Below are 24,373 nucleotides of genomic sequence, written 5' to 3'. Positions count from 1 at the left end.
ATTTTATTTGGAAAATTAAATTAATTTCCACACATGTTTTAATACGATAAAGTTCAGGTTTTAATGTAGAAATAATTGTCAAGTTCAGAAACTAATCTGGATAAAAAAAAAAATCAAGCATTGCTAAATTTAGGCCCCAAATAATGATTCAATCCTTCTAAATATAATTGTTGTGAATTTCTTGAATACTCTTTTAATAACCCCCATTCACCTTATTACTAATTTTTCTTCTTGGAAAAATTGTAGTTTAGTACTCTTTATATAATAAGAAATTCTTCGATTTCCTATCTCACTTCTAATTATTAATTATTCAACATCTATTTTTTGAGGATTTTTCTTGCACTTTGCGGAATAATGCCAAATTATAGCATCGGAAAATTTGGGGCATTAACACCAAGGATGGAAGGGATGTCTCTCGAGTTATGGATCAACATGACTACTTTGCCTTGTAGGAAAGGTGTAGTAGCTTGTGAGATTGTATTTCATATTATGCATAAGATATGGTAGTGTTATATCAATGGCATGCAATTCTTTGAAATCAAAGGATAATGAGAAACAGTTAAAGTGATGAAAACTTGTTGTATTTTTTCATATATTGCTGTGAACACCAACTAGGGTTTATATATAGCTAATCCATAACAGACTAACTAGTTATTAACAGATTGTTAACTGCCACTAATTGCTACCAATCTGTCACAACTGTTTTGAGTCTTATTATGCCCCCAACTTCTTACTTCTGTTGCCTGATCACATTTCGCAACAACCTTGAGGCACATCCTGAACTTTGTAAACAAAGGAGTGGATAGAGGCTTGGTAAACACATCCGCCACTTGTTCAAGTGCAGGAACATGCCCTACTGTTAACTTTCCAGCAGCAATCTTTTCTCTGACAAATAAGAGATCTAACTCAACATGCTTGAACTTCAAATGTAGTACTGGATTAGCTGAAACAGTCACAACGCCAGAATTATCACACCATACTTCAGTTTTGCGGGAAGGAAGAATATGCAACTCAGATAGAAGTAACTCGAGCCAGACCACCTCAGAGACAGTATGAGCAAGACCTCAATGTTTAGCTTCCGCAGTTGACCGAGAGACCACCTGTTGTTTCTTAGACCCCTAGGCTACAGGGTTCCCACCAAAAAAATACAAAACCCTGTAGTGGATCTTCTATCATCCACATTTATGCCCCAATTGGCATTAGAGTATCCTACCAAATCTAAGTTGTCAGTTTTAGTGAATGAAGTCCATAATCCATAGTGTTGTGCAGATACCTAAGGATTCATTTTACAGCTTTAAAATGCTGATCTAGAGGCTTATGCTTGAACTGACATACTTTATTAATAGCAAATGCAATTTCAGACCTGGTAATAACCACATACTGCAAGGCACCTACAATGCTCCTCTAGTCAGACTTATTCTCTACAGCGCTGCTAACATGTCGAGACAATGTGGTGGAACTAACCATGGGTGTAGGTGAGCCTTTGGCTTGATCCATCTTAGCCTTTTTTAACATATCATAAACATACTTTTGTTGGCTTAAAAATAACCCCTCAGTAGTAGGAAGCACCTCAATGCCAAGTAAGTAGGAGAGGGGCCCCAAATCTTTCAAGGAAAACTTTGCATCAAGAGTTGTAACAAACTCATCAATGCTGCGTTGATGATTGCCGATGACAATAAGATCGTCAACATAAACGAGAACATACAAACAAATATTCGTAGAGTTTTGAATAAACAGCAAACCATCGGACTTAGCCAGCACAAAGTGAGACATAAGCAAAAACTCTTTCAATTTTGAAAACCAGGGCCGAGGAGCCTCCTTAAGACCGTTTAGAGCCTTCTTTAGCCTGCATACTAGTGGTCGATCCCCATGTTGCTGTTCAAAACCAAGATGTTGAATCAAGTAGATTTCTTTAGAGAGATCGCCATTAAGAAATGCATTGTTAATGTCAAGTTGCCGTAGTGGCCAGCCAAGCTTTACTGCCAACATGAGAACAACCCAAATGGTTGTTGGTTTGACAACAGGACTGAAAATCTCATGGAAGACAACTCCAGCTTCCTAAAGATACCTTTTGACCACCAAACGCCCTTTGTATCGAGCTATGGTGTTATCCGCATGCCTTTTAAGCTTGAACACCCATTTGCAGCCCACAGCTTTCTTGTTTACTGGTAAGGGAACCATATCCCATGTCTGATTTCTGAGTAAGGCATCAAACTCTTGCTGAGCTGCTAGGGCCCATTTCTTGCAAGACAAGGCTTCTTCAATTGTAGACGGTTCAGAGGCTCCTAACTCAGCTGAAAAAACCCGTGGCTTAAAAATACCACTATTGGATCTAGTCCGCATAGGATGAGTATTGACAGGAGGTGCAGGCAGTGGTGTTGAAACCGAAATATTGCTGGACACCGCTTGAGAGGCAATTGGAGAAGCCATAGTAGGAGACCCATTATTGCGAGCAACTGGAGAAGCCATAGTAGGAGACCCATTACTACGAGCTGCATCATCAGACACCATGACAGTAGCTGGCCTGGTTTATAAGCCAGTGCATTCAGCAGAAGCAGGCGCATGAGAAGAAACAAGACTAGACACTACTGGTACCTGAGACTGCTGATGCAAAAAAATGAGAAGAAGAAGTCAAGGAAACATGACCACCAGATGAAATAGTAGTAGCTGCAAAAGAAAAACACTTATCGTCAAACACCACATGTTGAGACACAATCAACTTCCTAGTGTCATCCAAGCTTGTACCCTTTGTGAACAGGGCTGTAGCCAAGAAACACACAAGGTTTAGAACGAAACTGCAGCTTGTGAGTGTTGAATGGCCTGAGATAAGGAAAACACCTACAACTAAAAACTTTTAAGTGCATATAGTCAGGAAAAGAATGATCTCAAAAGGGGATTTGCCATTGAGAACAGGCGTAGGAAGCCTGTTAATAAGGTAAACAGCAGTGACAAAAGCACGAGTCCAAAACCTCATGGGAACACTAGCTTGAGCCAACAAAGTCAGACCAACATCAACTATATGTCTATGCTTTCGTTACACTAAGCCGTTTTGTTCTAAAGTGTGAGGACAGGATAATCAGTGATGGATTCTTAGCTGAGCAAGAGCCTTGGGAAAAGATCTAAATTCACCACCCTAATCAGACTGGAGTATTTTAATAGAACAACCAAATTGAACAATAACAAACTTTTGTAAGTGAAGAAATTTCTCAATATCCTCAGATTTGTGTCTGATGAGATACAACCAGGAATAGCGAGTGTATGCATCGATAAACGAGACATAATAAGAAGAACCCTCAGATGATTCACAAGCTAACCCCCAAAGATCAGATACTATAAGTTCAAAAGTAACCGAATACTTGGTAGTAGAAGGAGAAAAAGAAAGCTTATGAAATTTGCCAAGTTGGCATACTGAACATAGTGAAGGCAACTTGCAGTTAGTATAAACAATGTTATTCTTATGAAAAACCTGCATAACAGTTTTATTACAAGGGTGGCCAAGTCTCTTGTGCCACAAATCAAAAATATTATTTCTAGAAATAGCTGACCTTAGATGAGCAGTATGAGCAGTAGCTGAACAAAAACCAGCCTCAAGTTGCCTGGAGTCCGATAAATCGCATTGATATAGACCATTATGCATACGGCCCGTTAACAATATGCTCCCTGTCTTGATACCCTTCACAAAATAATGTAGAGGATGGAACTCAAAATAGACCTGATTATCAGTGGCAAACTTTGCAACAGACATTAAGTTTTTGCAAATACGAGGAACATGCAATACTAAGTTTAGATGAAAAACCCTATTGGCAGTTGTGAAAATACTTGAGCCAGTGTGAGCCACGGACACTGGCACACCATTTTCCATAAAAATTTTATTAGTATCTATGTATGGTGTTGCTTCCTGCAAGGTGGTCAGATCATTTGTAACATAATGGTATGCACCTGAGTCAGGGTACCACACTTTTGCAGTTGAAGAACATTAACCTTGGTTGGAGACTGCATTAGCTTGAACAGAAGAACCTTGCATCTTACCATGATTAGAGCAACACCACGATCCATCACAAGAGCCTGACACCGACCCTTGAAACTGATGACAATGCACCTGCATGGGCTGATCAGAAACTCCTTCTAAAGATTCATCAAACCAGTAATAGCACTTATGAACTGTATGACCAATCCGTCCACACAACTGACATTGAGGCTTATTTTGAGAGAACCATCTACCGTGACCTCTAGCTCGAGAAAACCGACTACGCCCCCGAGAAGACAATCCAAACGTTCTATCAGACTGATGAGAGCTACTATCCGTAGAAGCTTATTGTTGGGCGAGATTGACTTGAAGAGACAAACTAGAAACCAAGTCTGATTGACGATTCTCATAGTCAAAGAGTATTTCAATAAGAAGATCAAGAGAGACATTCATCGCAGAAGCCATAGCGCCAATGGACTCATACTCCACCGGTAGACCAGCAAGAACAATAACCTGTTCTTGCTTAGAAATCACATTTCCAGTGGCCAGGAGAGTGCCACATAGGCTTTGAACCTTAGCCAAATATTCTTTAACTGTTAAAGAACCTTTCTTTTGAGAGTAAAGAAAATGTCTCAAGGTAGAAATTGCCAAAGTAGACTTAGAAGCAAACCGACACAAAACAGTACTCCATACCTCACAACTCGCCTTGGTACTACTGAGATGAACTAGAATATCATCACAAATGGTAGATAATAGCCACGAAGCGAACAGCTTGTCTTGTTGCTTGTGAAACAAGAACTCGGGATTAGAAGTGAGAATACCATTGTTGTCAACAATATTCTGCGTAGAAATTGCAATAGTGCCAAGAACAAACTCATGCAAACCATATCCTTCAAGAATTAGCACAACCTGTTGTTTCCACAAAAGAAAATTACGATCACTAAGCTTGAAAGTATCATGCTTAGGGAATTATTGAACCTTGCGTAAGAAGCTAGGACCAGGATTAGGAGACGAGCCATCTGCTGGAGCAGCTATATTAAACGTCTGACGATTCTCATCATCATTGCCGGAAACAGCTTCAGTTGCCATGGAAGAAAAGAAAAGAAAAAAAAATTCTATGGTTGTGATACCATAATGAGAAACAGTTTAAGTGATGAAAACTTATTGTATTTCTTCATATATTGCTGTGAACACCAACTGGGGTTTATATATAGCTAATCCATAACAGACTAACTAGTTATCAACAGATTGCTAACTACCAGTAACTGCTACCAATATGTCACAATTGTTTTTAGCCTTATTAAAGGATGAACTCGGCAAATTTAACGATTGTTAGATAAGTCTCTTGCTATTGGCAAAACTGCTTGGAAACATGCATGCTAAGGGTAAGCTCTTTCAATAAAAAATTAACTCTGATCAAAACCCATTAATCATCGTCCACGTGTTTATTAGACCCATAAAGAAATATGATAACAAGAATCATTTGGCCATCCGCGATAGACAAAATGAGAGTCAAAGATCACACAGAACGGACGGCTTAAATCTCACTGCCCTTCACCTTTACCACCAATCAGAGCTCACCAAAGCCCCCCGAATTCACCGAGGGGCGCCAAAAACCCTCCCAAAATTTCATTAAAAAAACAAAGACAAAAAAAAAAAAAGAAAAGAAAAAAAAAACCCCTAAGACCAGAACCCAAAGCAGTCAGGCTAATATAGAGATAAAATCAACTGAAATCTCTTAACAATAGAGTTGAAGTCGAAATCAAAGAGAACTTGGTTTTGTTTTTCCCCCCTTATTTCTGCGAGTGTACAGTTGAATTTTGAAATCGAAAAGAGAAATAAAAATGCAGAGTATGGAGCTGCAGAACACTGTGAAAGAAGCCCTAAATGCACTGTATCATTACCCCGACGATGCGGTGCGTATGCAAGCCGATCGATGGTTGCAAGATTTTCAACGCACAATCGACGCTTGGCAGGTATTCTCTTCTTTGAGTTTTTTTTAGTTCGATTTGTGCTAAAAAGACCGTGATCGGATATGATTATTTCTTTATATTTTAGAAATTTTAGTTTTTTTTATTGGTGGAGCTTTAGTCAAAATCCAAATGTTGAACTTCAGGATTATTGGGAGATTAGTTATTGGTATAGTGTTGTGATTTATTGCGTTGTCTGGTTGAGTAAATTGTGATAATTGGAAGGAATTGGTAGTATTTGAGTTTTTTTAAAAAGGTTTTTATTGAGAATATTAATTTCTAAACAGTGAAAAGTTTACGCTGCTTAAGTTCCATATAAAACATATTCAAATAGGGAAGTGGAATTATTTGCATTTCGTACTTGTCTTCAATGTTGCCAAGACCCTAGGCTCTATAACCATTATATTATCTTTGGGACAAGGCACAAAAAAGAAAAAAAAAAGAGAGATTATCTGAGGGAAGTAAGACACAATATACATATTTTTATACATTAATATATGTTCGTGTAATAAGCTTAAGATATATAATTCTAATAATAAACTCTAACGAGTGATGCAATGTATCCCACAAAACACTAGGTATGCATCTTCTCATCAGATGTGCCTTGCCTGAAAGTTTGAGGTGATTTTGTTGTTTTGCACTCAGGTGCAACAATTTAACAACATTGCTTGTTCAATAATCAAAATGAAACATAAACATAGAATGAGAACAAAAAAGTAAGCTGAAACAAATATTTGAAAATCAAATGCACATTTCTATGTGATAGATTAAGAATAGTTGTTGTTAGTGTTTCACATTGAATAGGATTATAACGTGTAACTTACCTAGTCTTATGAACTGTTATTACCAGCTTAGGTTGCTTCGACTCTTCATTTTTTTTGAAGTACCTGCGTTTGACACTCTGTTTAGCACATGGATTTGAGGATATGACCTCCAAACATGGAATAACTTGGAAAAATCTGACCATACTTGCGTAGGATGTATACCTGTATTCAACACTCACACGTAAGTTCAAGTAACATAATTAGCAGCCATTTACTGGCTAATCATTGCATTCTCTTGCTGTTTTCAACTTCTTAAGAGCATGCCTTGGCCACCCTCTTGCTGCTACTAGGTTCTATGCTTGCTTTTGGCCTTTTTATGAAGCTCATTTGGCAAGGGGATGAACTTGTTGTAGCATCTTCATTATCATTCAAAATTTTTCCTTGAAGGTCAACTTGGTTATAAGTGTGCCTTTTTGTTTGTTTTTAGCACATATTGCTATTTTTGCATGATCCAAGATGCTAGAGGACGGAAAAGCAAAGGATTCACATGAGACTTAATTGGAGACTACATTACTTGGACTTAGGTGGAAGTGTCAAATATGTTATGTGTTTGACACTGACACTTTCAATTCTTTTCATGTTTTTCCATGTATTTGGTGGATCCTTGGAGGGTCATGTCCCCATACTCATGCCTATATGTGTTAGATATGGTGGTCGAACATGAGTAACTCAAGAAAATGAAGACTTAGAGTAACACAGTCTAGAGATTATCTGATGTATTAAATTATAGGCTCATGTACTAGAAAGTTTTTGTTTATTTCTCTATACAATTCATAATTCTTAGAAATTGTCAAATTAAAATGTTTTTGGCTATTAGTTAGAATAAGCAAGCAACAAGAATCCCTTTCTTTTATGTTGGGTTGATACATGGATCATATTGTAGGCATCATTGCGCTCTATTTAGATCCATATCTGAAGCAGGACCAGTAGACTAGCTACAACTACAAGAGCCTTTATGAGAGCTTCCACTTTGATAGGGCGGTACATGTACAACAAATATTCAACCTAGAAGCCTTTTTTTTTTTTTTTGGCAAATGCATGGATTTTTATCAAGTAATAATTACAAAGGAGTTGCTTCTAAAAGGAAGAATTCTAAGGATCGAACTCATGGGATGGATGTTAAGGGCTAAATGCAAAGAATGATCCTAGCATTATTAGACACAACTAATCATCGGAACTAGACACAATTGCATCTCTATTCTAATGATCGATCAACAATTAATAAAAGGTAAAAGTAGGTTAGCAATCTAAGTAATTCCCTTGAAGAAATCGAGTGTGGATGGATTTAGACTTTTGAATCCTCCTATTTATATATCTCATGGACATGTAATCTTACCTTGGATTTAATTAGCAAATTTTGCTATTCTCAAGCTTTTAAATGCACCTAAATGCTCTCTCGATACTCCTAGTCTCATTGCTAGATAAATCAGGAAGTCTCACACCTTTACCGGACTATCCTAAGGTAATTAAGTACAACTCTCATGGAATTCCCCACTAAAGGCAATTCTTACTTGTTCCTTAGCATTGTTAACTCTCTTGATATTAACAATTGGGATTTTTAGCTATTCGATATATCTTAAGCTAGCTCTTGCTTGCTCTAGAGCCGCATCAATCGCCAGAGTCCTAAATTGCTCGAAGGAATTATCATTATCCACATTTTCCTCTATCAACCTATCATTAGGTGTCTTGGGCTCATGGCTTAGGTTCAACTTCACATAGAGCTTCTAAGAACTTTTTCACCATTTTGAGCAATTGCTTACTTGCTTTTCTATAGATTGATAGACTCCTTCCTAGTGAATCAACTTCTGATGCTCTTCAGTTCATTTTTGAGCATCATCCATTCTCAAATCTTGTTTTACCTTAAGCCTAGGATCTATTGATGTTGAGGGTTTTGAACTAGGGTGGGAGGCTGCTATATTTGCTTTGTGAGAATAGTGTTGTTCCTAGGAGGTTTTGATTTGGTGCTTCTCGTGGACTTATGGTGCTTGGGTGTTTCAAGAAGAACCAACTTCTCCAGATCACAAGCGTGAAATCGGATTAATTGGGGGGTGTTAATCAATTAATCCACATTAAGTCCAATAACCAAAATATTGTGAAGATAAAACTCAAGAATCAATCAAGAATTCATAATAAGATTCATCATGAATCTGAAATCTAGTAAATTAGTTCAACACTCTTCCATAAGTGATCCTAGATCTAAGCAGCAACATCAATCCAATCAAATCTAGATAAAAGGAAAAGGAAATAAAGAGGAAAATAAATGCTTAATTCTCCAAGCTAATCTTCAAATTTGATCATCTTCAAAGCTTGATCTAGCATCTTCCTAGAAGAGAACTCCAAATTCTTCAAAAGTGTGGAGTGGCCATTCTGGATCTAATCTCTCACTAATTACTAGTAATTAAACCTAATTCTAATCTAAAAATATGTAATTAAGCTTCTGTTGGTCTCTAGTAGTCTGAAAATTTGTTTTGTGTTGCTTGTTTTGCAATTTTTCTTTTCTTTTCATCTAAGTGTGCCTATATCTCATTTTAACCTTCTTTTTCTTCTTAGGTTGCTGATAATTTGCTTCATGATGCCACTAGCAATCCAGAGACTTTAATATTTTGTTCGCAGACACTTAGAAGCAAGGTAACTTCAACATGCATTTATTTGCTCAATGTTCATGATAAAAAAATGTTTTACTTTTTGTGGTGCATTTGTTTGATAGGTACAACGTGATTTTGAAGAATTACCATCTGAAGCTTTTCGCCAATTAAGGGATTCCTTAAATGTGAGTTGGATCATGTATATTTTTTACCACTGAAGAAACCTAGATTTGAACATCATATCAATTGCTGGCAAAATCCAAGTTATGAAAGTATATGTATACTTTTATCCTTTTCCGAAAAAGGAATCATTCATTTTAGTGTTGCACCCACTTTCATAATTTTGAAGTATATGAATGGGATCATTAAACTTGTATGGTTCATTTGTTTTATTAACCTTTTAAATCTGCTCTATCTTGCTACAGCTGTAAATTCATATATAAGTTGCTGTTCTGTTTGTTATGTGCACGCACATATATATGCATACTCCTATTGGTAATGCTAAGCAACACCTTTATAGAGATCTTATTGGACTGATATTTCAAATGCAGAACTTGTTGAAAAAGTTCCATAAAGGGCCTGCTATTGTCCGGACTCAGGTACTATACACTCATAACCTATAATTTGGCTAAACATGAAACGCTTTGGCTCATTTATTTTGCTTTGTAGATTAGCATTGCAGTTGCTGCTTTGGCTGTACATGTTCCTGCAGAAGACTGGGGAGATGGTGGCATTGTCAATTGGCTTCGAGATGGGATGAACGCTCATCCAGAGTATATTCCAGGTTTTTTGGAGCTACTTACTGTCTTACCTGAGGTATGTATAAATTTTTGACTTATCTTATCTAGTTTGGATCATTTGAATGCTTTATAGCTTTGCATATCTATCTGATTTCACTTTTAGCTATAGTTTATTTGACATTCTGAACTGGTAGTTGCTAATTAATTGATTCTTTTTTTTTTTCTGGTACATACCTTCTAAATAACCGCTCTGAACTTATTAGTGGTCTAATTAGTCTATGACTGGAGAAAGCTGTCATCCTTTTTGAACATTTTCTTGATGCCTTAGTGTTGGACAGAACTTCAAACATTTTATAAACATTGAGTATGGGAAATGAAAGTTCTTCCTAACATGTAAATTGTATTAAAAAAGTGTTTGCACAAACTAGTTTAATGTGGCTGCATTTTGTCCATGGCATTGATTACTGTTTTTTGCTTATAACCAGGAAGCATTCAACTACAAGATAGCTGCTCGTCCTGAACGACGCCGTCAATTTGAGAAAGAGCTAACTTCTCAAATGGAAATTGCTCTTAACATACTGACAGCTTGTTTAAGTATAAGTGAATTGAAAGAGCAGGTAAGAGCTTTTCTTATTCTGTTACTACTATGTTGTAGTTTAATTTAGTATCTATGTGATGAATTAAGAATGAAGGGGAAAGTTGGAAGCAAACAAACTCACAACAACTACAGAAATGTTATAAAAATAAAGAAATGACTAAACAGAGAGCCAAGATCAACCAGTAACCTTTTGTGCTAAAGGAATATCAACTTAATTGCCACATACTTCTCCCTATTCCCACTTGCCTGCCACATTGATTTCAATAGCTTGAGGATTGTTGTCAACTTACTCAGTTTCTATTAATGAAATATATAAATAATTCCTGGGAAAAAATTCAACTAACCAAGGCTTCTAGAATTCAAGACATTTAAGACTAAGTATTAATTATTCTCTTTGATATTGCATATTGTAGTGTAATTGTTTCGTAAACTTGCTTCGTTAAGTTACGTATTGCTTGGCATGCATGTGAAACCTTTAGTGAAGGTAATGGGTGTCAAGGTGAAACAAGGTTGTTAGTTTTAAAATTTAATCTTAGGGTGTTTTGGTTTGTTGAAAATGACTTCAGGAAAATATTTTCCATGTGTTTGTTTCTCAAGAAAATAGCTAGGCCAGTAGAAAATAAGTTATGTTTTCAGTCTCCCCCCTTTGAAAAGGGGAAGGCAATTTTTGTAAAAAAGCTGACTCTAAGTTGTTCGACTTGAATAGAAACATGATTATTTAGATCAAGGCATAATTTCACTTGAGCCTATTATTATATTTTTTAAAAAATGGATATTATTTATTATTTTAATAACATATCGAAGCATTATGAATATTTTAAATATAAAATCTTTAATATTTTAATAGCATTAATATTAATAGAAAATATTATTTTAATAATAATTATTTTAATATTTTAAATGTTTATATAATTTGTGTTTTAATAACAAATAGTACTGTTTTAAGTACTCAATATTAAATATAATATTTTAGAATTAAATATTATTATTAAAATATTACTATTTGAAAAAGCTAGTTTGCATACTTGTGCGATGCGCAGGTTTATTGTATTTATCTATTACAATATATTAAAATTTTTCTTTAAAATATATTTAAAAATTGTAACGCTTGAAAAATAATATATTTAAAAGTAAATTATAAAATTAAATCACCATTTTCAAAATCATTTATTTCAACTTCTTTATAATTTAATATAAATGAACCAGTACATAATAGTCCTTATGATATATGTTGTATGTGAATTGTTTAAAAAAGTAAACATATAAAATATTAATAAATAACCAATTATATGACACATAAATTAGTTTGTAAAAAAAAAAAATTAAAGTAAGGAATTTGTGAAAATTAAAACCTAAATCATAAGGACCTAGTATAAAAGTCAAAATTGAACTTATTTATTAAATTGAATAAATTAAGATTTCAACTTAGAGATTAAAATGAAAAAAAATGAAAATTGCGTAGGACTTAAAAATAAAATTGAACTAAATAGAGTTAAAATCTATTTAAATCATGTAATATTTTAAAATGGAACTATAAAAAAGATAATTGAAAATGAGCTTATCATCTAATATTCCCAAATTACAAAGGAACAAATAAAAAAATCATGATTACAAAAACTGGACCCACGTAATTTCATAATAATCGGTGCTGATGTGTCAATCATAGAGTGTTGTCACTTGTCAAAAAATGGTTTAATTTCATAATAATATGGTTCAATGATAAGCCAAATGCAAATTCATAGCTGGTATGTTCTAAAGGAAATAAAGGTGGCTTTTCTGTTCAAAAGTTTTTTGTTCAAAAGACAAGGGTTATTGTAGAGTTTTCCAATGTGGAGTTTAAGTTGCATTTGTCATTATAAACCTAAACCTGCTACTAGGAGGTAGGGAAAGAAACGCCTCTTGTCACGTTGCCTCTTTTCCTTGTCGCTTATTGTGTGATCTATTGTGATATGATAAATATACATTTTTTCTTTTTTTCCCTTAAAAAAGTTATTTTTTTGAAATTGGGGTTGGGGGGTGGGGGTGGGGGAGACTTATGCATGTAATATTGAAAATAGGAAGAAGATATCTTCTAGCTTGTTAACTAGTTAATAGATGTCTTGTCAATTAAATTTTCAATAAGGTTCTCAATAAGAAAGAAGATTTAATTAAGATTGATGATTTTTGCACATTATATATTTGCTTATTAATGTTGATTAAGTAGCTTCTTATGTTACTTCATCATGATTGATTTATCAGGTTCTTGAGGCATTTGCTTCTTGGCTTCGGCTAAAGCATGGGTATGTATGTTCTATTGTACCTTTTATTTATGGACAAATACTATGTTCCTGTTTTTGTTTCTATAGGGGATTAGTTTGGTTGATTTTTATGCTTTTAATTTGGAGTGATACCTTGTTTATTTACTTCTATTGAAAGTGGGATCTATTTAAGATTTTAGTATTTCTGGATTTGTTTGTGTAAATGGACTGGTGCCTAGGTATAGATGTTTTTGTTATGAGATTTTTGTATGATTATGCAAAGCAATTGTTGGAAGATTAAGGATTTTTCTGATTCTATTCACCTCATTAAAAGCATCTTGAGTAAAACCTGATCTTTTATAAGTTGGATCACTGTTACAATCAGCAGGAGGGTTTTTCTGTTGTGATATGGTTTGTAACTGGCATGCCCTCTAAAAGTTTTCTGATAAAACTCCAAGACGATATATTTTATTCCTTTATTGCATTAAGCCTCTATTGGGAGAATATATGGACTCTGTTCCCTGGGAATGGGTTGTATTGGTGGGTGATGTAAGTTGGTGCATGGTTAGTGTGGGTGGATGGGAATTTTACTGGTTAAATTAGCTGTGCTAACAGCTAAGTTATTCCAGTGTTTGATTGCTTAAACGTATTCCACTTTTTGAGTCTATCTAGAAATTAATTAATAGATAATGTCTTTGACTTCCTCCGTTTCTATTACCTTGAGGGTGATAATCATATGATAGTTCTCCTTGCTCATTTGAATTTACAGTCATTCATGGGTTGATTTCCACATCTGTTGGTTTCAGGATCCCTGGTTCTGTACTTGCAACTCACCCATTGGTCCTCACGGCTCTTTCAAGTTTGAATTGTGATATACTTTCTGAGGCATCTGTGAATGGTATTGCAGTTTTTGAGAAAATATTCTCAGTCAGTTGCTACTAAAATATTCTGGTAGCTAGATGGGGATATACCCTCATTGGGTTTCATTCATTATTTTCCCTTTTCTTGCAGTTGTTTCTGAATTGATACACTACACAGCATCAGGAAGCTCTGGTGGTGTTTCTGTACAAATGCCATTAATTCAAGTAATTGTCCCTCAAGTTATGAGTCTACAGGCACAACTTAGAGATTCTTCAAAGGTATGACATTGGATTCTTTAAATGTTTCCCACTCCCACTTCGTTGTTTTTCTTCTTGATGGGAAAAATCATGTCATATTGTAGGGAAATGGATCGATTGGGGATGATAATGGAAAAACTATTAGATTTTGGCTGGTATATTGCTGAATATTCAATAACAGTGTAACTTTGTTTCTTATTTGTAAAACATGGCATATGTTGATCTTGGAGACAGCAAATATAATGTATTAGTGTCAATAGGGCAGTGTTTCATTGTTTTTAGAATTCAATCTTCATTATTTTCAAACAATTAGAAGTAGATTTATTCCTTAGCTGTGACCTAGAAGGGAGTATGTAGGAGCTGATTCATTCTTTGTTCTAACAATTGGGTGGAATTTGAGATGATTTACTTTATATGTCAACTACAATATTGTATAATTGGGATTATATATCTTATTGATGTCATAGAAGACAGAACAGTGTTTAATGCTATAAAACTTTCCATTGCTAGTGCTTTATATTATGAGGGTGATTTTGAGATGTTTTATTTGTCTTTTTGTGATTCTTTCAAGGTTTGCCTGGCAGAATTTTCAGACAACTATTTGCTTGTGTATTCTTCATGGGACACCGTTACATATTTGAGGAAGTTACAATATTTGATATTTCATTTCCTAAATTCTACTTTGTGATTTCAGGACGACGAAGATGTGAAAGCCATTGCTCGGTTATTTGCAGATATGGGTGATTCATATGTCGAACTGATTGCAACTGGTACTATATATTTAAATTTCAATAATTGTTGAATGCTTTCACCTCTTAATAATGGACTATTTGACTTAATGCAAGTTGCAGTTGTTAGCATGAACACTGTTGACAATGTTGTGAATTTTCTCTTTACTATTCAATTGATGGATTTACCTTTTCAGGTTCAAATGAAGCCATGATGATAGTGAATGCTTTGCTAGAAGTTGCTTCACTTCCCGAATTTGATATTGCTTCAATGACGTTTAACTTTTGGCACAATCTTCAGGTTATCTTGACAAAAAGGTTAGTTCATGCGGAACTTGTCTAGTTTTATGACTTGTTGATTTTATATGTGGCAAATGGGCAGGTTTAAATCAGATTTCTTTGGATTAAGCTTATCTTAGGTTGGGATTTGATCATTTTGAGCTTGAATCAATTTGGGTTTGGTTATTTTTAAATTCGGATTAGCTCGGGCTCAAATATGTTTGGGGTCGGATTTTCTCAGGATTGGGCTTTTGACATTTTAAGTTAACTTAGATCAGATCAAGTTCGGTCTCAAATTGGTTAGGACAGGCTTTTGGACTCAAGTCTGTTTTGCCAACTCTAATTGATTTGAAATCTTTTTCAATGCCAGGAATTTTGATATTTCATTTGGTGATGAAGCATCCACTGAAGCTGAGAGAAACCGGAGGCTTCAAGTTTTTTGTCAATCGTATGAGTCTCTTGTATCCTTGGTGAGTCTGCTATTTTACTGTTTTGGGTATTTAGCTATGGTGTTGTCTTTAGTAAAATGTCAAAGCTCTTTTAGTGAATATTGTATTTAATGGGGAATGGTGTCCTAAGGGTGATTAGGCCCTCGTTTTCTCGGGGTGCTAGATGCTAAAAAATGCTTGCTCAAGTGAAACAAGGTGTTACCACATGCAAGGTCATTGTAGTACAAAAACAAAGGTCTCTATTTAAGAATATAGACTATTGGCACTGTATTCTTTATTTTTATTTTCTAAACGTTTTAGCACAAAAATACATGGGTATGCTTATTTTTTCAGATGATAAAGTTAGGGACAGCTTTTCATGAAGTTAAGGGAAAGAAGAGAAGAGTAATTAAACATATTAGTCAGCTCACTTAGCTGAGGATAAAACAAGTTGTATACCTTTTGTAGAAATGTTCTGGATAATGAAAGCAACCAACAACTTAAGATGTCTTTGCCTTTTTTGTGGAAAACCTAGACCGAAAGAAAGATGGCAATGCCATCTCCAACAAATAGACACTATTAATCATATTTATGCTTGTAGAAAGTGCCTGAATATAGTTGCCTACCTGGTATCTGAAGAGGTGTTTTTTTTCTCTGGTACCTTACGTTAGTGGCTAGTTGAATGCCTGACTACTTTGGTTTCACCTATGGAACATCAGTAAGTCTGCAGAAGCTTGATCCCTACTTCTCTGTTAGCCAGAAACTCATATGGTATCTGTCTAATTACCATATCATTCTTTAAATTAATATATGAGATAATAACCAAGAATTTGTAGATTGTAATATTTATTCCTTTGTTATTGTTCTTCTGGTGGGAAGTTGTGGGTATTTTGAGGGGAAAGGCTGCATGCTGTCAATTGCTACTATCTTCAGTGTTCTATTTTTTAACAAAAAAATTAATGTTTGTGTTCAATATTTTATGAAAATCAATGTTTGATATGAGGTATAGTACATATATAATTTTTTCTGAAAGGAAACAATAGCCAAAAATTATTTTGGCAGCTGAAGTTTAACTGATTGCAAAAGAATGAAAATCATGTTCAAGTTTTAAAAGAGTATTTCTATTGGCTAAGACTTTGGAGTGTCGTTGTTTTTCTTCACAGGTGAGCTCCCGAGTTCAATATCCCGATGACTATCAAAATCTTTCATATGAGGATCTCAAGGAGTTCAAACAGACTAGATATGGTAATAATTGGCTATTTTCATGTTGGCTATTATCTTTTCTCTTGTGAAAAAAATTAGTAAATGGTAGATCATGTGCATCTTTCTGATTAAAGAGTGAGTTCTCCAGCTGCTACATTTTATTTATTTCTTTTGTTTATTGTAGATCATATTCATGTTTCCAATTAGATAACATGAAGTTTGCTTATGCACATTTTTTCTCTTATATCTGAATCACTAAGCCCTTATCAAATTGTTAGAGTAGGTGACTTGATAGTTCATTTTATCTATACTGATATACTGAAATAATTGTCTCATGTCATTGATCTGGTTGCAATTATCTTTTGTATGTAAAGGTTGTTAAATTAGTTTGTTTTCCTTTCTTTTTTTATTTTTAAAGATATGTTTTGGCTTTGATGAAACCCTGATGGGATTGGTTATTTTGCTAGCTGTTGCGGATGTGTTAACTGATGCGGCATCAGTTTTAGGCGGTGACACAACATTGCGAATTCTGTACATGAAGCTTGTAGAGGTATTTATTATTTTCTTTAATTGCAATATAAACTTATTCATAATGTCTGTCTTTTCTTCACGACTCCAGTAGCCCGGTAATAGAGGGTTGTAATAGAAAGCTAAATTTCAAAGTTGAGATGGTGCATGGCATTGTCATGCTAAGAATGCTTCTGTGATTCTGGTAACTTTGAGTTAACATTACATCCTCCTCCACTTACTTTCCTTGCCTATATCAGTTATGTGGGTGATAAGAAACATCTGTACAGTTATTTTGCTTATCGTGCTGCTGGTAATTGTATTCTTAAGTTAATTTGGCATGTTTTCAAATATAATTACTCAGTCCAAAAGGAAAAAGAAAATCTAACCACAAAATTGATGTTGATAAGAATAGGCTTTTTGGATTTTTTTATTTAATATTAGCAATATCAGGGGTTTTTTCTGGGTTCTGTATGGTTCCTGATTACATAGTTTTGGTGAAGTTCCATGGCTTTCTTGTGGCCTGGTCTGGAATTGGATCAATGAATTGCTAGAAAACGTTTTGATAGCTTCCTTTGTTCAGTTACATTTTCATTTTAATGGTTACCTCTCTATTCCATTCCCGCCGAATGACTATTGCATTCTTAATTTATTCCATTACACTGAGCTATGCTTTTAGAATTTCTCTATTGCTAATTGATTTTCTTCTCTTTTATATTTTTATTGCCAAGGCTGTATCTAGCTGTAGAAATGAACAGAGTGAATGGCGTCCCGCTGAGGCTGCTTTATTTTGCATTCGAGCTATATCAAATTATGTTTCAGTTGTTGAAGCAAATGTAATGCCTCAGGTATATTTAGATTCCTCTCATGTGCGACTCTTTTTGTTGATACACCACTTTGATATTTTACCTGGGTCTGTTAGCCTGTTACGTTGGGTCTTAACATTATCTCCCATTTCTATCTTTTTCATATAGGCATATACAGTGTTAAAAATTAAGTAATGTTCAATGCGATTCACTTTTATGAGTGAAAAAAAAAGTGACTCACTTTTGAAGAAAATACATATGCATGCACCCCTAAAAGTTATGTAGTTCTTCTGTTACTATTCTGGAATTAATTCGCAGTCTAAATGAGAAAATTCACAACATGAAAGTTTGTACTTGAGATTGCTAATCGCTTTGATCTTTGGATTGTACAGTCAGTTTATCTGTTGTTATATTTTGACACCATATCTATTGTATAACTCATAGGATACACATTCTGTGAATGTTGTTGACTGGTAAGTGTAATGGTTTTATAGGTTATGGATCTGCTTTCAAAACTGCCTCATCAGCCCCAGCTTCTTCAGACGGGTAATCTACCACTTAAATCTGTGTGATATTGTCTACATTTTGTCCCCAGACCGGTGACACGGCCTGCAGGGAGAACATCTCCTGATGCAGCGGATGTGTTCTGAGTCCAATATGCCTGCTCTTAGCTGGCTTTTCTTGGAGAGCCACTGCAACACAAACTGCAGAGTAGTTTCTTTTACTATTTTTATATTTTGTAGTTTTTTTTTTATCAGAATTCAATAATCAAAATTTATGTACCTGTAAAAATTCAGTGTGCTTAATCGTTGGAGCATACTCTAAGTGGCTTGACGCTGCTCCAAGTGGGTTCTCTAAGTTGCCTTTGGTGATTGATATTCTCATGAGCGGCATGCGTACCTCTGAGGATTCTGCAGCAGCTGCTGCTTTGGCATTTAGGCACATTTGTGATGGTGAAGTGTCCCTCTTTTTAACTATTTTACTGCATTCTTTCTCTATATGGAATATTATGGTATACATCCCACAACAAGTTGAAGGATGCTCATGCCTGTAATAACATGACTAACTGTTATTGTTGCTTCTTGTTGTACTTAGATGATTTTTTATGTCATTGCTAGTCAACCACTTTCAAAATGTGACAAACAATACTTGGGCATTGTCGTTGTATCTTCTCTTTTCTTTTTAAAATCATATTAAGTGTGGGAACTAAAATTTGAACTGATTGTTTCATTACTTTTTCACTCTGCTGTGTTTGAGAATCATGAACCCATTTTGTGAGGTTGTATGTAATGGAATACTGCATCCCTCTTGAAAAGAAAAAGGAAGGAAAAGTCAGAAAAGAACAAATTGTGCACAAGAATATTGCTGTCATCATATACATATATATATGTATGTATATGTATGTATGTTTGGAATCTTCTCAAATATCCTTGAAATTGATAAAATTTTTGTATAGTTATTGCCTGAAATAATATGTAGATTGTGAATATATTTTGCTGTACTATTCTGCATTCAGAAATTTAATTTTGCATTCATTTTATTCATGTTGAATGCAGATTGCCGGAAAAAGCTTTGTGCTTACTGTAAACAGCTTTTCCATATATACTATACAGCAGTTAATGGGGAAGGTAGTTTTAAGGGCTCTGCTGAGGACTCATTGCACTTGGTAGAAGCTTTGAGGTTAGTTTGTTACTCAGCTACTTTAGGGGAGATACGGATTTAATTTCTTAATGGCTGTTAAATTGTTTACGCAGCATGGTTATTACTGAACTTCCACCGGAGCCTGCTAAGGATGCCTTGGAGGAACTGTGCTCATCAGTTGTTACTCCTTTACAGGTTAGTTTGTTTCCCATGGGAGTAATTAGTAATGCTTATTTTTTGACAGTTGATCATATTATGATGCATTTCCAGGAAGTTATCAACCAAGGACCAGAAGTTTTAGAGAAGAAACATGCTCGAGAATTAACAGTTTACATAGATCGATTTGCATATATCTTTCGGTGAGATGAATGTTCACCATCCTTTTTTATTATTGTTTCTGTTAGTTTGTTGAGGTTTTTTCACCATGCAACTGGAACCAATTCTAGGTATGTGAATCATCCTGGAGCAGTTGCAGATGCAGTTCACAGGCTTTGGCCAATATTCAAAGCCATATTTGATCTGTAAGTATTCCACAACTTCCGAAATAGGTTGTCACCATGTTTAGTGTTGCTAGGTTTCTGATTTTTATCTGATCTGTTTAACTGCTTATGTTGCAGTCGTGCTTGGGACATGCGGACCATGGAGTCTCTTTGCCGTGCCTGCAAATATGCTGTGAGTCTGCTATGCTGTTAAGTACTACTCAGTTAGCTCAGCAAAATGAATTTCTATTAACTGAATTTAGAAGTTTGATTGTCAACAAATGTTCTGCCAAACACATCTTAGATGCAAATTTGGCATCTCCCAATGAAATTCGTAATTATATGATTACATTCTCAAGGTATTGTTGTTAAATTACTTTTTTTGATCATGGAACATGGTATGCCTCTACCATTGCGTACTTAACCTAGTGTGTTTTTTTTAGGTGGACCTAAATCTATGCCATTTGATCTTTTTGAAGTTTTGTTCTCATAAATTCTTGCTCTACTCTTCTTTCCTTGTATTTTGCATGGATTTGAAAACCTAGCTGTCCCAAATCATAACATGTGCATCTTAAGAGGAAATCTGAGTGGCTCCTGAGAGAAGTTAAATTAATTGTGTAATTACTATCTTGGAGATTAAGTCGATTGGAATCTGCAATCCTTACTCTCCAGGGTGGTGCTATTATTATGTTATTAAGGTTTATTCTTAGCTGAGCTGTGGGTTTTGCCTAGTGGCAGATTCACCTTACAGGCTGTGGGATCAAACCAAGCATCTTTGTACTGCTGGATCTATCCCCATAGAAAAACAAGAAAGTGATGAATTTCTTATATGCACTCACTTCTGCCTAAAAATATTCAGCATTACTAGGCAGCAGCAGTGATGTCAAAGTTTTTTTTTTTATTAGGTGAGAACTTCTGGAAGATTTATGGGAATCACAATTGGAGCAATGCTTGAAGAAATTCAAGGCCTGTATCAACAACACCACCAGCCTTGCTTCCTTTATCTCTCTAGTGAAGTTATAAAGGTACAATTTTTTTCTATGTTAATGTTGCTAATTTAACTTTATTAGAATGCTGAGAAGTCAGTGCACTTGCCCTGCAGATATTTGGCTCTGATCCTTCTTGTGCAAGCTACCTCAAAAATATGATCGAGGCGCTCTTCAAGCACACAACATGTCTTCTCACAACTATTAAGGTAGGCTTCAGTGAGTGGTATATTTTATGTTCAGTCATCTAAATTTGCAAATATGTCAACTTTTACATATTTTGTTGCCACAGGAGTTCACCAGAAGACCAGACATTGGAGATGATTGTTTTCTGTTGGCATCAAGGTGCATTCGTTATTGTCCTCAATTATTCATTCCTTCTTCCATATTTCCAGCTTTAGTAGATTGCGCGATGATTGGGATCACAGTGCAGCACAGGTATGGCCTCTTTTCTTCCTGCTGCCTGTATTTTTGCATGAGTTTGTCTGATGTGCATGCACAATATTTGTTGCTTTGACATCAATTTTTGTGAAGTATCCATGTCCAACAATTGTCTTATGTGTATCTGGACATGGGTATGGGGATATGACCATCTAAGGACCCTTCAAATACAAGGGAAACTTAGAAAATAGTGAACATACCCATGTCGATGAATGGCGTCACAATGTTTTTTTGCTCACATTATTAGCCTGAAATCAGAATGTTCTTAAGATACGTGCTTACTCCAGTCTGACTTGACTTGAATATCTTTCTTTTTATTCAGCACTTGGATATAGGAGAAGCCTTTGACTTTTGGGCTTCTATATTGACATTTTAAACCTTACCCAACTTTTTTAAGCATGAAAGTTTTTTCTTAATGACATCTGTATGTGTGTGTATGAGGAATGATTCACTTAATACTGGTTAGTTTTACTTTCTTTTTGTATTTTTTACACAATTTTATATTTATTTAACACAATCATTTTATTTCATATGTAGATCATGCACCTCAATTTTTGAGTAAATTAAAATTATCTAACTAATTGTTTGATTTAAAATTTCATTAGTTAAATATGTATCTCTCTCTCTATATATAAATATATACACATATATAATGTATGAAAGGGATCCAGAGATCCAATTACACTAATGTAATACTAAAGAGTTCTACACTTGTATCTAACCCTTAGATCAAAATTAAATATACAGCTAAGATTAAAACATACTTTTATTTATCTTTCCTTTTTCATTGACAAAGAGAAACTATACACTCGTATAGTGTAAATATATATGATCAGTATCCTATACACTTGTCAGTAGAAGTTAAATCCGACATGTGCCCTTGTATTACATTTAGAAAGATAAAAATTAACCGAAAGGGAACTTAAAAAAAAAAAGATAAAAATAACCAAAATAGACACTTGGTGGTTTCTTAATCTTGCTTGAGAAGTTAAAAAATCCGCCGCCAGTGGATAGAATAATAATTCATCTATATTGAGAGAGAGAGAGAGAGAGAAGAAGAAAACTGGTATTGGATGATAAATAGGATTTTCAGATGTTCAAAGAAAGAAAAGAAAGATTATATTGGTATATCCCAAAATGTAATTATCATTAATTATGATTGAAGGTAATTAATGATTTATTATTAAATGTTCTAGAAATCTATCGCCTAATTATATTTTTTTTGCAGAGAGGCCTCCAATTCCATCTTGACCTTCTTGTCTGATATCTTTGATCTTGCGAAGTCTAGCAAGGGAGAACAATTTTTATCCATAAGGGATAGTGTCATTATTCCGCGAGGAGCTACCATTACTAGAATCCTGGTGGCTTCCCTAACTGGAGCACTCCCAAGTTCTCGATTAGAGACGGTAGCTTCTACTACATTTGTTGTATTCTCCATATTTTATGCGCATTGACCTTCAAATGATTAATTAGCAGAATAAGTTTAAACCTCTATTGCCTGAAGTAGTATCTTACACGATGAATTTTGTGGGGGCCTTTCACTACTTCAGGTAGCATATGCACTTCTAGCACTAACTCGAGCATATGGGATGCAAGCTCTGGAGTGGGCTAAGGAAAGTGTTTCATTGATCCCATTGGCTGCTGTCAAGGAGGTCGAACGCATAAGATTTTTGCAAGCTTTGTCAGATGCTGCCTCCGGAGCTGATGTCAATGTCCTGATGATCCCTGTTGAAGAGTTATCTGATGTTTGTCGTCGTAATCGAACAGTTCAAGAGATTGTGCAAGGAGCACTAAAGCCACTTGAGTTGAATCTGGTACCTGTACCATAGTGGAAAGAAATAAAGAAATAGTAGTGGAGGGGGCTGTTTTTCTGAGGCCTCATCTTGCTTTAGCAGCCGAATGAATAACTCGATCCGCTATTTGCTGTTTTGATTCATTCTTGATTTTGTATCTATCATCATTGGTCAATTTTCCAACTGTCTTTGAGGTGAGTGTTGGGCATTTATTTGTTTCACAATAGGGAGAGAATGGGCTGTTGTATCTTCTTCTGCTCGAGATATGGGGTGCTCCCAGTCGTCTCGAATGCACTGGCTTTCAATTATTATTTATTTTAATTTTGGGTGAAAAGGCCTTGGTGTTGGTATACAGTGTTGTAAGTTTAGTTTTGTAATGGTTAGAAGGTGAAAGACGGATTTTTTTCTGCATTTGCATGTTTCTCTGCATGTTAAGTACACCAGAACGATCTTCTTCGCCATGCATTATTATTGTATCCTTACAACCAATCATTTTATAATCAGCTTTAGATCTGAAACAATTCTTATATCCAATGATTAAAAAGTCGGACATTCGAAAATCGCCTTGGACCGCTCGGTGACTTGTACGATTCTCTCATTTTCCTGATTTTTTACCAAAAAATATAGATACTGAAATAAGAAACATTATAAATTGAGGGATCAATTTTCATTATCTAATTAATCTCGGTTTGCTGAATTAATTTAAAGATAAGTTATTATTAGATTGACATTTACTCTAGGATAGTTAATTATATGTTTTGGATTAATGTTATAAACTAATTAATTAAATTAAGTTGAGTATTATTTGATAAACTAAAAGGTTAAGTGTTGAACATTTTCTAATACAAAATTTTATAGGTTTTAAATTTATATTATAAATTTGTTGTGTTAATAAAAAGTGTAAAATACACCTATTAGAAATTTTTTGTTATCTAATTATAAAAGTTACAAAGTGGTTGCTTAATTATTGATAAATTTCTTTCTTGATCACCCAACTATCAAGAGTTATAGAATGGTTACATAACTCTTGAATATTTTTTATC

The 24,373-nt window shown here is 34.8% G+C and overlaps 1 protein-coding gene across 3 annotated transcripts; it reads left to right on the top strand.

Annotated features, from left to right (window-relative positions):
• Positions 1-2,634: 2,634 nt before the first annotated feature.
• On the top strand, positions 2,635-23,741 carry LOC108453569 (transportin MOS14). Of its 3 annotated transcripts, XM_053030552.1 has the most exons (28): positions 5,804-5,943; positions 6,788-6,942; positions 9,312-9,389; positions 9,469-9,531; positions 9,898-9,945; positions 10,016-10,162; positions 10,572-10,703; positions 12,923-12,963; positions 13,728-13,819; positions 13,933-14,060; positions 14,734-14,809; positions 14,965-15,085; positions 15,417-15,516; positions 16,638-16,719; positions 17,145-17,227; positions 17,916-18,032; positions 18,485-18,536; positions 18,788-18,943; positions 19,547-19,670; positions 19,745-19,826; positions 19,902-19,990; positions 20,078-20,152; positions 20,249-20,303; positions 21,016-21,135; positions 21,213-21,305; positions 21,389-21,534; positions 22,766-22,943; positions 23,088-23,741. In XM_053030552.1, the coding sequence occupies exons 2-28, from the start codon at positions 6,916-6,918 to the stop codon at positions 23,364-23,366; spliced, it is 2,784 nt and encodes a 927-aa protein (XP_052886512.1). In that variant the 5' UTR covers positions 5,804-5,943; positions 6,788-6,915; the 3' UTR covers positions 23,367-23,741. The 3 variants fall into 3 exon arrangements, with proteins under 3 accessions (XP_017607234.1, XP_052886512.1, XP_017607244.1); XM_017751745.2 differs by lacking the exon at positions 6,788-6,942 and having other exon boundaries at positions 2,635-5,943; XM_017751755.2 differs by lacking the exons at positions 5,804-5,943; positions 6,788-6,942; positions 9,312-9,389 and having other exon boundaries at positions 9,470-9,531; positions 10,021-10,162.
• The last annotated feature ends 632 nt before the right edge of the window (positions 23,742-24,373 follow it).

This window comes from Gossypium arboreum, chromosome 7 (genome assembly GCF_025698485.1).
Source record: "Gossypium arboreum isolate Shixiya-1 chromosome 7, ASM2569848v2, whole genome shotgun sequence".
Taxonomy (NCBI): domain Eukaryota; kingdom Viridiplantae; phylum Streptophyta; class Magnoliopsida; order Malvales; family Malvaceae; genus Gossypium; species Gossypium arboreum.
This window is presented reverse-complemented; position numbering and strand designations above follow the sequence as displayed.